Raw genomic sequence first — 13595 nt, forward strand, 5'->3', positions numbered from 1 at the left:
GGAAGTGGTAGGGCTGGTATTCAAATCCAGGGGTGCTGGACTCCAGAGCTCAGGCTTTCTTCTGCATTAACTTATATTTAATTTGTTTTAATATCAACTAATCAGGCTTCTTCATACATTCCTTTAGATAAATACTCCTGTTTACACTCTCATTATTCAGGCATTTTTATTAGCTATCTTATATCTCACTCTCGGTCTGTTTCCCTCATTTAACATAAAGCGAAATAAGCAGGATGTTAGGATATGCCAACTGGGGATTTTTAATGTTTTAATTTAAACTTTAACTTTTGGCCTAAATAGATTTCTTTTGATTGCAAGAATCTTTTTCGGTGGATTAAAAGGATATTTCTCCATGTTCTTTCCTCAAGGAAGGGTTGGAACAATGGCAATCAAGACATAATTATCATTTCTTACACAAACACATATGACTCTTCATTTGGACAAAGACTTTTTGCTTTTCTAATGGGATGTGAATTCATAGAACTGAAATTTTAGGCCAGGTGTGGTGGCTCATGCCTGTAATCCCGGCATTTTGGGAGGAGGGCGGATCACCTGAGGTCAGGAGTTTGTGACCAGCCTGACCAATATGGTGAAACCCTGCCTCTACTAAAATTACAAAAAATTAACTGGGTGTGGGGGTGTGTGCCTGTAATCCCACCTACTTAGGAGGCTGAGGCAGGAGAATCACCTGAAGCCAACTTGGAGGTAGAGGTTGCAGTGGGTCAAGACCATGTGATAACACTACAGCCTGGGCGACAAGAGCGAAACTTCTGTCTCAAAAACAAACAAAAAAATGAAATTGTATAACTATCACCAAAGTTTTGTCATATTAAAAATGGAAGGGATGGGCCAGGCGCAGTGGCTCATGCCTGTAATCCCAGCACTTTTGGAGGCTGAGGCAGGCGGATTATGAGATCAGGAGATTGAGACCATCCTGGCTAACACGGTGAAACCCTGTCTCTACAAAAAATACAAAAAATTAGCCAGGCGTGGTGGCAGGCGCCTGTAGTCCCAGCTACTCGGGAGGCTGAGGCAGGAGAACGGCATGAACTTGGGAGGTGGAGCTTGCAGTGAGCCCAGATCGCGCCACTGCACTCCAGCCTGGGCGACAGAGCGAAACTCCATCTCGGGAAAAAAAAAAAAAAAAGGAAGGGATTGGACCAGGCTGGTAATGTTAAGGTTAAGAACTTCCACTTTGAAGTCAGATCCAGACTGGGTCCTGGCTTAGTTACTTGCCAACGTATGTGATCTTATCTCTCTGAATCTTAGTTTTCGCAAATGGAAAAATGGCACCAATAATAGTTCCTAATTCCAGAGTTATTGTGAAAGACTGAATGAGTCAACATGGTTAGTGCCCCATGAACATTAGATATTATTATTGTTTTGTTGTTGTTACTACTATTATGTGGCAGTATGTGGTAGTATGGTAAATTCTAGTTTACTACCAAATACCACTGTATATATAAAAAAATATGAAGACAAGCTTGTTTTACCAATCATTAGATATGCTCACAAAACCAAATGGCTTAACTTACCTACCTACCTGCAAAGTAAAGATAAGTAGTATTTATTTGTTCTAGAATCACTTACACAAGTAAGGAATACTTGGAGTTCCTTAAATGATACTATTGGATATCACTGTAACGACTTATGCTGAAAAAGTACTCTGAGCATCGTATTTCAAGTAGAGACAGGCATTCAATTATTGGCCTTTCTTATACTAAAACTACAATAGTAAGTACAAATAGCAAGTTATGGATGTAGGGACTTAGAATTCTCTTTTTCCCAAAAGGAGTCAACAGTTGAGCTGCAGACTTAACCTAGAATTATTTGTCATTCTGAATTTTGTTTGAAGAAGGCTTTAGGTAGAGCAAAATGGAATATTACAAAAAAAGCACAGATAGTACCGAACTGCTTACATCACAAATGTAGGTGTGTATCTCCTGTCCTTGTGAAGTATGTTTCAGCCTGGGCTTGTTCAAGTGTACAGGCTGGTTTTACAACATCTGAGTGGGGGTGTGTGTGTGTGTGCGCGCGTGCACATGTGTGTGTTGTTTCAAGTGGTTAAATATGCCTAATTTTTCTTGATTTTTAATGACTGAAATATTAAAACCATATTCTGTGTATTTGTATACGCATAAAAATATACCATTTCACAAAAAAACTGAAAAGAATGAAGTTTAACTTGTCCAAAGGTTTTATGTGGAGGTTTCATTTTTGTTTTGGTTTTACCTGGTTTTCTGTCTTTTAACGTTGCTTACCTGTGAAGATTTGGCAAGCTTCTGAGTGTATTCCTTCTCGATCTGCTTCAGCCTGCTGTTGGCCTGAAAAACACACGTACATGAACACACACACAGTGACCTGTGAGCCTGGTGTCTCTTCCACATGCCTATCACCAGGCAGCTGGGATGCCTGCCAGCTGCACCGCCCTTCTGGGGCCGCCACAAAACCACAGGGCTTGTCTTTGATGTGACGCCAACTATTCATCGCTTAAAAAGCGAGAAAAAAAAAAGATCGCTTCTGCCAATTATTAGACAAACATAAGACTTCTGTGGATAGAAAGAGAAACGGAGAAAGAGAGACAGAAATAGACGCAGCAAAAGTATGAAGGCTCAGAAGGTAAAGTAAGGGAAAGGGAGAAGAAACAAGAGGGGCAAGGGAAAGGGAGAGGGAAGTAGAGGAAGAGGAAAGGAAGGTAAATTTAATATTTTTTCACCTTAATTAAAAAATAAAAGAAATAGATGCTTCTGGACAAAGGAGAGATGGGATTTTGAGAATCACTGAGCAAAGAGTTGAGCCCCGACTCTGCCAAATGCATAAGAGCTACTTTTTATAGTGACAAATGTATCTAAATCAAACAAGTTTTATGTCCTGGAAATAGGGTGGCCTTTCCAGAATCAGTCCACATTGCTTAGAACTTGGTTATCCCCTCTGCCACTCAAGTTCCAATTCTTTTTATGTGATCTGTTTTCTGCTCTCTGGAAACTTTTGGGATCTTTATTTCATCGTCAGTGTTTGAAAATGTCACCGTGTCGTGCCCTAGACTGGGTCTTTTTCCCGTCAATCATGCGGGCACTGAAGAGGCTCTTTCAGTCTGAACTTGCTTCCTTCACCGCTGGGAAAGGTTGGTCATTCCTCTCATGATTTCCTGTCTCTCTGTCTGTCCGCCTGTCTCTCTCCGTGTGTGTATCTCTCCCTGCAACTCTGATTTTGTACCTCTTAGGTTTAGTGTCTCTTTTTCTTGTTGTTTCTATGTTCCATTTCTTTGTCTTTTTGATTATTCTTAGAATTTCCTCAACTTTTCCCTAAAACTTTATATTCTGCCATCATATTCATAATTTCCAACAGTTGCTTTTTGTTATTTGAACAGCATCATCATCATCATCCCTCTTTTTACAGATGAGAAAACTAAGGCACAGAGAGGGTAATAACTTGCCCAGCATCACACAGCTAGGAAGTGATGAAGCCAGGACAGAAACTCACACTTTGGCTGCAGAGCACAGGTGCTCCACCAGTGAGAGCACTGCATCATGCCTTGCAATATAGTCCTGATATCTATCTATCTATCTATCTATCTATCCATCCTTCCTTTCATCCATCCATCCATCCACCCATCCATCCATCCATCCATCAGCTATCTGTCTATATGTCTATAACTATCTATCTATCTACACATATATTTTAATTCTTTTCTGCTCAGTCGAATGTGCTTTTTTTTTTTTTTTTTTTTTTTCCCTGAGTTCCCTTTGTTTATTTACTTTCACCTGTCTGTTTTGGTCTTTGTCTTTCACTTCAGATACTTTCCTCAAATATCTGGTGATCTTTGATGTCCTTTCTTATTCAAAATGAGGCCTCCAAAGCTGTACAGAAGAATCTTGCATGTGGACGGATTTGTGGATGGGTGGGAATCACCACAGGGTGTGCTACAAAGGGGCCTGCACTCTCCCATGCCAGCATCTGACTGGATTTCCCTCTTGGATCAGTTTGCCCAGAGCTGCATCCTCCAGTTTCCTGCCAGGCAGCACAAATCTGACGGCCAGTATTTTCAGAAGGACATCGAGGTGTTCAGGAGAGTGACTCTAGTGCAAGGCCAGCCTCACATTTCCCCTCAACTATACCTGAGGCCCTTTCTCATTCCATATCTCCAGAGAGCAAACCAGGGGGAGGGATGGGGGCAGTCTTGGGATAAAATCTGGGCCTTCTGCTCCAAATACAGACTTTCAACCAATCCTCCAGGTCTTCACTTCACCCCATACCCAGTCTCTCCAATTCCCGAACCTTCCCAAAGTTCTACCACGGGAAAGATCTTGCTGCTTCTAATTGGTATCCTTCAAGCCTCCCTTCCCCCAGAAATTGTTCAGTTTTTAGGATTCTTAGTTCTGCTAAGTTAATTTCAGGCCCAGCCTTTTTCAAGTTCTCAATGCTATTGATTTCTTATGTGTAAGGTTGTCTCTTATTTTCTTTGAAAAAAATTATAGCATAAAAATCTTAATACCTGAGTCTCATCTGTAGAGGTTCTGATTCAATTTGTCTGGGCTACAGGCTGGGCACTAAGATTTTTAAAAATCTCTGCTGCTATTTCAAAAGTTCAGCCGAGGTTAAAAACTACTGGTTCACGCCTTTTTCAATTTCATCACTTTCATTTTGATGGGACTTCCACAGGGAGCAGAGATAAAAACAGGTGAGCTCTGTTCCAACTACCTTTAGTTGGAAGCAACTTATTTTCATATCACAAATAGGATGAGGAAGCAATCCAACGCTCACGGCCCACTCTAGGCTCACCTCTGTGGCGGTACTAAGGCTGAATTGGTCACTGTTGGTTAATCTGTCTCTCTCCTACTAGATTATGAGATCCTAGAAGGCAGCTCCTAGCCCCTAACATAGTGTTTGGGGCATAATTGTTCGTCTAATGAATGAGTGGATGTCATACAAGCCCTTTTCCTCTTCTATCGCCTCAGTCTGTATCTCTGAAGTTTTCCTTTCATAACCATTTTTTTATGGACTTAAGTTTAAAAGCAATTCTTTAGAGTTCATTCCATGAATCTCTTTGTGTCTATAATCCCATCGAGTACACAGGGTAGTTTTGCTTCTTCCAGAATAGAGGCATGTGACTAGTAAGTCATCAGACTTGACTCCAGCTCTATGACGATTAAAGCCGCTCTCCATCAGAATTAGGGCTACTCTGAACCTCTTGAGGTTTATTTGTCTTGGCTCACATTCTGTCGCTATTTTTTTGGTCACAAAATGCTTAATAAAGTATTTGTTGCTTTTAAAATAAACACTTAAGAGCTCATACCATGTCCCAGGCACTAAGTGCTTTAAAAATATTCACCCACTAGAAAATCTAAAAATTAATTCTAGTGTCATAAAGATGAGGTTACTTTTCCCTAAAAATGCTGGAGTCACGGATAATAATTCGTGCAGGAAAGCCTGTGTCTTGGTGGCAACTACTCTTCAAGAGCTTATGGCCAGTCCCCAAATCTCACAAACCCAATGAAGCTCCTTTATAACTAAATATCCAATTCATTCATCCACTCTAGGCAGCTGGACAATAGCAATGAACAAAACAGCCAAGAATCCCTCTCTATGTTTATGAAACATCTAGAGAGTAAACAAAGTAACTTTGAAAAGTTATATGGTGCATGTGCTATGGAGAAATATCAATCAGGAAAGAGAGAGAGGAAGTGATAAAAGTTAGGGGCTACTTTATAATTTTAAAAATACTGAAGTAACAGATGGCCTCCCTGAGAGGTTGACGTATGAACAAAAATGTGTAGGGGATGAGGGTAATCTCTAGGGAAAGAGCATTCCAGGCAGAAGGAAGAATCAGCGCAAAGGCCTTGAGGCAGAGGCATGCACAGCATGTTCAAGACACAGTATGGAGGCTGCGAGCAGTGGCTCACACCTGTAACCCAGCACTTTGGGAGGCTGCGGCAGGCAGATCACTTTAGGCCAGGAGTTCGAGATCAGCCTGGCCAAAATGGTGAAACCCTGTCTCTACCAAAAATACAACAATTAGCCAGGTGTGGTAGTGCACACCTGTAATCCCAGCTACTCAGGAGGGTGAAGCAAGAGAATCACTTGAACCAGGAGGTAGAGGTTGCAGTGAGCCAAGATCACACCACTGCACTGCAGCCTGGGCAACACAGCAAGCCTCTCTCGCCAAAAAAAAAAAAAAAAAAAAAAAAATCAGAGTAAAGGCCAGTGTGGTTGGATCAGTGCAACCAGTGGAACATTGGCTCCCTCAGACAACACAAGGCTGTGAGAGAACCAGGTCCTGCACGGCGTTGAATGTCATTGTAAGGAATTTGGCTTTTAAGATCAGTGAAACAGAGTCACTGAAGGGGTTTGTGTTAGTCCATTCCCGCACTGCTATAAACCAAACACCGCACGTTCTCACTTGTAAGTGGGAGCTGAACGGTGAGAACACATGGACACATTGGGGCGGGACCCACTGGAGCCTGTAAGGGTTGCAGGGAGGGAGAGCATCAGGAAGAATAACCAATGCATGCTGGTCTTAATACCTAGGTGATGGGTTGACCTGTGCAGCAAACCACCATGGCACATGTTTACTATGTAACAAACCTGCACATCCTGCACATGTACCCCAGAACTTAAAATAAAAGTTGAAAAAGAAAAAAAAAATACAAATAAAAATAATAAAAAGAGAAATACCTGAGTCTGGGTAATTTATAAAGACAAGAGGTTTAACTGTCTCATGGTTCTGCAGGCTATACAGGAAGCATGGCTGGGGAGGCCTCAGGTAACTTGCAATCGTGGTGGAAGGTTAAGGGGAAACATGCATATCTTCACATGCCCAGAGTGGGAGAAAGAGAGGTGGGGAGATACTACACACTTCCAAACATCCAGATCCCATGACAACCCACTCACTGTTATAAGAACAGCACCAAGGGGGAAATCCGCCCCCATGATCCAACCACTTCCTACCAGGCCTCACAGTCCAACACTGGGGATTACAATTTGACCTGAGATTTGGGCGGGGACACACACCCAAACCATTTCAGGGTTTCAGTGTAGGAGAAATACATGATTTGACATAGGTATTAATAGGGCCACTCCAGCTTTTGTTTGGGGCAAGAATGAAGCAAATAAGACAGTTAGGAGGGTACTGCAAATAATCTAGGATGGCAATAGAGGAGGTGGTGAGAAGGGGTCAGATTCAGAGAAAAATTAGAAAGTAGAACCAACTGGATATACTGTATAATGGAAAGAGATGAGTCAAGGATGACTTCAAGATTTTTGTCCTAAGCAATTAGATGAATGAAGTTGTCATTACCTAACATGGGAAAAACTATAGGTGAAATAGGTTTTTGTAGAGAAGATCAAGAGATCAGTTTGTACTTATTAAACTTGGAGATGCCTATTAAATGTGCAGTATTGAAGTATTTGGGTATTCAAGTCTCTAGTTTATGGTTTAAGGTCTAGGTTAAAACTTTAAATTCAGAAGTCATCAGTTTATACAGGGTGTGTGAAACCATGCTACTGGATAAGATCCCAAGATTTCCAGTGTATATACTGGATGAGATCCCAGGTATACACACAACAAAGCAGAGGTCTAAGTATACTCAGCCCTGGGCCTGCAAATGTTAGGAGGCTGGGACATGAGGAGGAAACAGAAGCAATAGCCAGAGAGTCAAGAAATCAGGATAGGCTGGTGGCTCATGCCTGTAATCCCAGCACTTTGGGAGGCCAAGGCAGGTGGATCACCTGAGGTCAGGAGTTCGACACCAGCCTGACCAACATGGTGAAACCCCGTCTCTACTAAAAATACAAAAAAATTAGCTGGTAGCGGGTGCCTGCAATTCAAGTGACTTGGGAAGCTGAGGGAGGAGGATCACTTGAACCTGGGAAGTGGAGGCTGCAGTGAGCTGAGATCATGCCATTGTACTCCAGACTGCCTGACAAGACTCTGTCTCAAAAAAAAAAAAAAAAGAAAGAAAGAAAAGAAAGAAATCAGGATAATATGTCATCCTGAGCCAAGTGAAGAAAAGTGTTTCAAGGACTACTCAGCTGTGTCAAATGCTATGGGGAGGCCATAGAAAGTGAGGCCTGAGAATTGATCACATCATTTTGGCAACATGGAGATCACTGGTGATAAGGATAAAAGAAATTTTGTTGTAGTGGGAGACATGACAGCTAGATTAAAGGAAGTTCAGAGAGGAGAGGCACTGGAATTTGTTCAGAATTTTATTATAAAGGAAGGTGAGAAATGAGATGGAAGCTAACCGAGAAATGGGTAAATTGAGAGATGATTTGTTTTGTTTTTTTGGTAAGCTGAGGAAATTAACAGCATGTTCATAGGCCGATAGGAAAGATCTAGCAGTAGAGAGGGGGGAAAAACCAGATGACGCCAGAGCTTTCCTAGAGACATGTCCTTGAGTTAAGGGGAGGGATATGTCATGGAGTGAACTGTGTCCTCCCCAAATTCCTATGTTATGTTGCAACCCTAAACCCCAATTTGACTGTATTTGGAGATAGGGCCTTTGGCGAGGCAATTAAGGTAAAATGAGGTCGTAAGGGTGGGGCCCTACTCCAGGAGGATGGGTGTCATTATAAGAAGAGGAAGAGACACCTGTCTCTCTCTGCCTGTCTCTCTGTACACACACACAGGAAATGCCTTGTAAAGAAACAGTAAGAATGCAGCGAGAGGCCTCACCAGAAAGCAATCCTGACACCACCTTGATCTTGGGCTTCTAGCTTCTAGAGCTGTGAGAGAATGAATTTTCATGTTTTAAGCCACCTAGTCTGTGGTGTTCTGTTAGGGCAGCCCAAGCCAACTACTACGGGGTGGGACCTCGAGCACGAGGGGAGGAGATGGCCTTTGCTGGAAGTCCAGGCAAATGATTCCCCAGGAACAGCGATGGGAGCTTCCAATTGCTCTCATTATCTCTACAAAGCAGGAACAAAGATTCATCAGCTGAGCATGAGGATGGTAGGAAACACCTCTGGGAAATTTCAGAAGTGAAGGAAGGCATAAAATAGTCATCTAAAATAAGGAGGAAAGGGAAAAGAGAGAAATCCAGTATGCGTCCCAGGACTCCAGGAAGCATCAGGACCCACTCGAAACTGCCAAAGCTGAATTTAAAATGAGGCCAGTTTGTAATACAGAAACACTTCTGGAACTTGCTAACAGCTAAACAAAGTAAAATCAGTACTTTGGAGAATAAGAGTAACCGAAGGAATAAAATTAATTGATCAACCTTTGAGGTTTTTACTATTAATAGTTACTTGAGCCTAAATCATAGCTGCCTGAATTCCTGAACCCCTCTTATATAAATCTAAACAGCTCTAGTTTATCGTGGTTGAAAATTCATGGCTAACTTATCAGGCAAACTGTCCCTAAAGCATTTTTTGAACAGTTTTAGTATCAAGATGGTACTGAGTGTACATTTCATTTCCCTGCTTAAAGGAAGGCTTAGTTATTTTAAACCAAGTCTTATTTTTATAGCTATCATTTGTATATAGAAACACAATTTTCAAACAACTACCAGCAGCATAACCTGAACAAATATATAACAGAAGAGAATGAAACCACAATTTTGAAGTGAGCAAAGTAGTAGTAGAAATAGTAGTAGTAGTACTGGTGGTTGTTATTTTCATCTTTGGTTCTTTCTCACTGTTGCCATTTCTGATTGGTTGTGCCCATCCTCCTCCAGACAGTACTCAGTTCTCACCTGTTTTTCTAGGGCTGCTTCCTCAGATCATTCTCCTTATTAAAGAGCCCAATGTATTGGTTCACTTTTCCTGTGTAATTCCTAACAAAATCTTGGGTTTAAAACTCAATTAGAAAGGGGGAAAATACGACCAATTTACAAAAGTGTCCATGGTTGGTAATTATCTTAATGTGCTACCCTTTTCTTTGCATTATGCCTCAATTTTTAAAAAGTCCTTCATTCTTTTATTTTCCATTTCCTACCATTAATGGTAAAGGTTCAGGCATTCATGATTTCCAGGAAGGTGATTTGGAGAGAAGAAAATTAAGAGATTTGTCTAAAATATTTATATTTAAGGCAAACCCAGATCTTACAATGATATTTTAAAAATATAATAGCTATGTCTTTAAAATCTTCAAATATCTTTAAAATGTAATAGCGTGTCTGAATAAAATAGTTGTTTTAGGATGAAAGAAAGCAAGAATGTTTCCCAGATTCTTGAAACATGGCATAAAGCTCAGAAAATTATGCAGTACTTTCTATTCAAAAGCTTTGTAGGCATCTATTTGAACCCTCTTGGAACACTATTGTCAGAAGTGTATGAACCAAAGCAACTCCATCTTGAATAGGGGTTGGGTAAAATGAGGTGGAGACCTACTGAGCTACATTTCCAGGAGGTTACGGCAGTCTAAGTCACAGAATGAGATAGGAGGTAGGAACAAGATACAGGTCATAAAGACCTTGCTGATAAAGCAAGTTGCAGTAAAGAAGCTGGCCAAAACCCACTAAAATCAAGATGGCGACGAGAGTGATCTCTGGTCATCCTCACTGCTACACTCCCACCAGCACCATGACAGTTTATAAATGCTATGGCAACACCAGGAAGTGACCCTATATGGTCTAAAAAGGGGAGAAATGAATAATTCACCCCTTGTTTAGCATATAATCAAGAAATAACCATAAAAATGGGCAACCAGCAGCCCTCAGGGCTGCTCTGTCTGTGGAGTAACCATTCTTTTATTCTTCTATTTTCTTAATAAATTTGCTTTTACTTTGCAGACACAACCCTGAATTCTTTCTTGCGCAAGATCCAAGAACCCTCTCTTGGGGTCTGGATGGAGTCCCCTTTCATGCAACACTATGAATCTAGTCATGGCCAGCCTGGTAAAATTCTGCACCATCCTACCAGCAAAAATATTTAGACAATTTATAACAAATATTTATATTTAATTTAAAATATTTACAGAACATTCATACTTGAAAATATCTGTATTTTACTTCAAAATAAATGTGCAAATTTGTAAAACAATAAAATTCATGACTGCTGCCCTGGCTGTGATGAAGTAACTGGGACCACATTTTATCTGCCACAGCAAACAACAAGAAAACTGGACAAAACAAAGGAGAAACTGATTTAGGATATTAGGCAACAGGAAGCAGAGGATTGTGACCCAAAGAGAAGGGAAATAAATGAGGTAAGTGCTCATTTAGTTGTTCTTTGATTTAATTCTTCTCTGATTCTTTCATCAGAATTCTACAGTTTTCATCATATAGATCTCATACATACAGATGGTTCTTGACTTGCAAAGGCATTTCACCCCGATAAATTTGTTGTAAGTACAAAATTTCTTAAGTAGAAGATGCATTTGATACCTCAATAAACCCATCGTAAAGTCAAAAAAAATAATTTAAGTTGAACCTTTGTAAGTCAGGGACAGTTATTATAGACTTATACCTAAGTATTTAATTTTGAGGGTACTAATGTAAATAGTATTGTGTTTTTAGTTTAAAATTCCACTTACTCATTGCTGGTATAAATGAAAGCAGTTGATTTTTATACACTAACCTTGCATCCTGTAAACTTGCTATAATCACTAATCAGTTCCAAGAGTTTGTCAACGCTTTTGGATTCTCCACACAGACAATCATGCTGTCTGAAAACAAAGACAGTTCTATTTCTTCCTTTCCAATCTGTATACCTCTTATTTCCTTTTCTTGTGTATTGCATTAACTAAGATTTCTTTGATGTTGAAAAGGAGTGGTGAGAGGGGAATCACAATCAATGCCGGGTTTCTGATCTTAGAGAGAAAACTTCTAGTTTCTCACCATGAAATACAATGTTAGCTCTAGGTTTTTTGTAGATGTTCTTTATCAAGTTGAGGGAGTTCTCCTCTATTCCTAGTTTGCTGAGATTTTTTTTTTCATGAATGGCTGCTGAATTTTATCAAATGATTTTTCCACATCTATTAATATGATCATGTGATCACATAGACGTGATTGATTACATTTGCTGATTTTCAAATTGTCGAGACAGCCCTGCATACCTGGGATACATCCCACTTGGCTGTGGTGTATAATTCTTTTTGTACATTGTTAGATTCAATTTGCTAAAATTTTGTTAAAGATTTTTTCATTTATGTTAATGGAATATAATGGTCTATAGTCTTCTTGTCTTATAATGTTTCTGTCTGGTTTTGGTATCAGGGTAAACGCTGACCTCACAGGATGAGTTAGGAATTATTTCCTCTGCTTTTATCTTTTGAAATAGATTGTAGAGGGTTGGTATAATTTCTTCCTCAACAGTTTGGCAGAATTCAGCATTGAATCCATGTAGGCCTGATGTATTCTGTTTTGAAAAAGGAGGGTCATTAATTATTGATTCAATTGCCTTAATAGAGATATCCATTCAGATTATCTTTTTCTTCCTGTGTGAGTTTTGGCAGATTGTGTCTAGGTTATCAAATCTATAAGCATAGAATTGATCATGGTATTTATTTATTATCCTTACAATTCTCATTGGCTTTTCAGTGATATCCCATTTTTCATTACTTTTATTAGTAATTTATATCCTCTTTCTTTTTTTCTTAGTTTGCATGGCTAAAGCCTATCAAATCTATTGATCTTTTCAAAGAACCGGCTTTTGGTTTCATTGATTTTTCTCTATTGATTTCCTGTTTTCAAGTTCACTGATTTCTGCTCTAATTCTTTTTAATTTTTTTTTTTTTTTTAAAGACAGGGTCTCACTCTGTTCCTCAGGCTGGACTCAAACTCCTAGGCTCAAGGGATTCCCCAGCATCCCAAGTAGCTGGGGTTACAGTTACATGACACTGCCCTCGGTTCTGCTCTATTTTTATTATTTCCTTTCTTCTGCTACTTTGGATTTAATTTGCTCTTCTTTTTCTTGCTTCCCAAATGAAAGCTTAGGCTATTGATTTTAGATATTCTTGTCTAATAAATGCATTCTATGCTATAAATTTCTCTTTAATCACTGCTTTCTCCATATCACATAAATTTTGGTAAGTTGTGGTTTCATTTAGCCCAAAATATTTTTAAATTTATATTGAGATTTCTTCTTCAACCCATGTGATTTTTAAAGTGTGTTATATAATCCCAAAGTATTTGGGGATTTCCAGCTATCTTTCTGTTGATTTCTAGTTTAGTTTCACTGTGGTCTGATATCAGATATTGTATGATTTCTATTCTTTTAAATTTGTTAAGATATGTTTTATGGCCCAGAATGTAGTCTATCTTGGGGAATGGTCCATGTGAGGTTGCAAAGAATGTGTATGCTGCTGCTGTTGGATGAAGTAGTCCAAGATATCCATTATTTCCAGTTGATTCTATGTCCTTACTGATTTTTCTGCCTTCTGGATCTGTCCTTTTATGATAGTGGGTATTAAAGTCTACAACTATAATAGTAGATTCATCTATTTCTCCTTGCAGTTCTATCAGTTTTTGCCTCAAATAGTTTTTGTTTGTTTTTGTTTTTTGTGCCTCATGTATTTTGATGTTCTGTTAGGTACATACACACCTGTTAAGGATTGATATGTCTTCCTAGAGAATTAAATCGTTTATCATCATGTAATGGCTACCACATCCCTGATAACTTTCTTTGTCCTAAAGTCTGCTCTATCTGAAATT

General features: G+C 39.6%; 1 protein-coding gene across 23 annotated transcripts in view; it reads right to left on the minus strand.

Annotated features, from left to right (window-relative positions):
• CEP112 (centrosomal protein 112) overlaps window positions 1-13595 on the minus strand; it is a 535678-nt gene that overhangs the window by 113956 nt on the left and 408127 nt on the right. For 20 of the 23 annotated variants that reach the window (XM_077972556.1, XM_077972553.1, XM_077972559.1 and 17 more), the window contains one exon: window positions 2262-2324. The exons of the other annotated variants lie outside the window; for them this stretch is intronic. In XM_077972556.1, coding sequence (XP_077828682.1) covers window positions 2262-2324 — 63 coding nt within the window. The remainder of the gene's footprint in view (window positions 1-2261; window positions 2325-13595) is intronic. 23 annotated transcript variants of the gene reach the window in all.

Source organism: Macaca mulatta, chromosome 16 (assembly GCF_049350105.2).
Source record: "Macaca mulatta isolate MMU2019108-1 chromosome 16, T2T-MMU8v2.0, whole genome shotgun sequence".
Lineage (NCBI taxonomy): Eukaryota > Metazoa > Chordata > Mammalia > Primates > Cercopithecidae > Macaca > Macaca mulatta.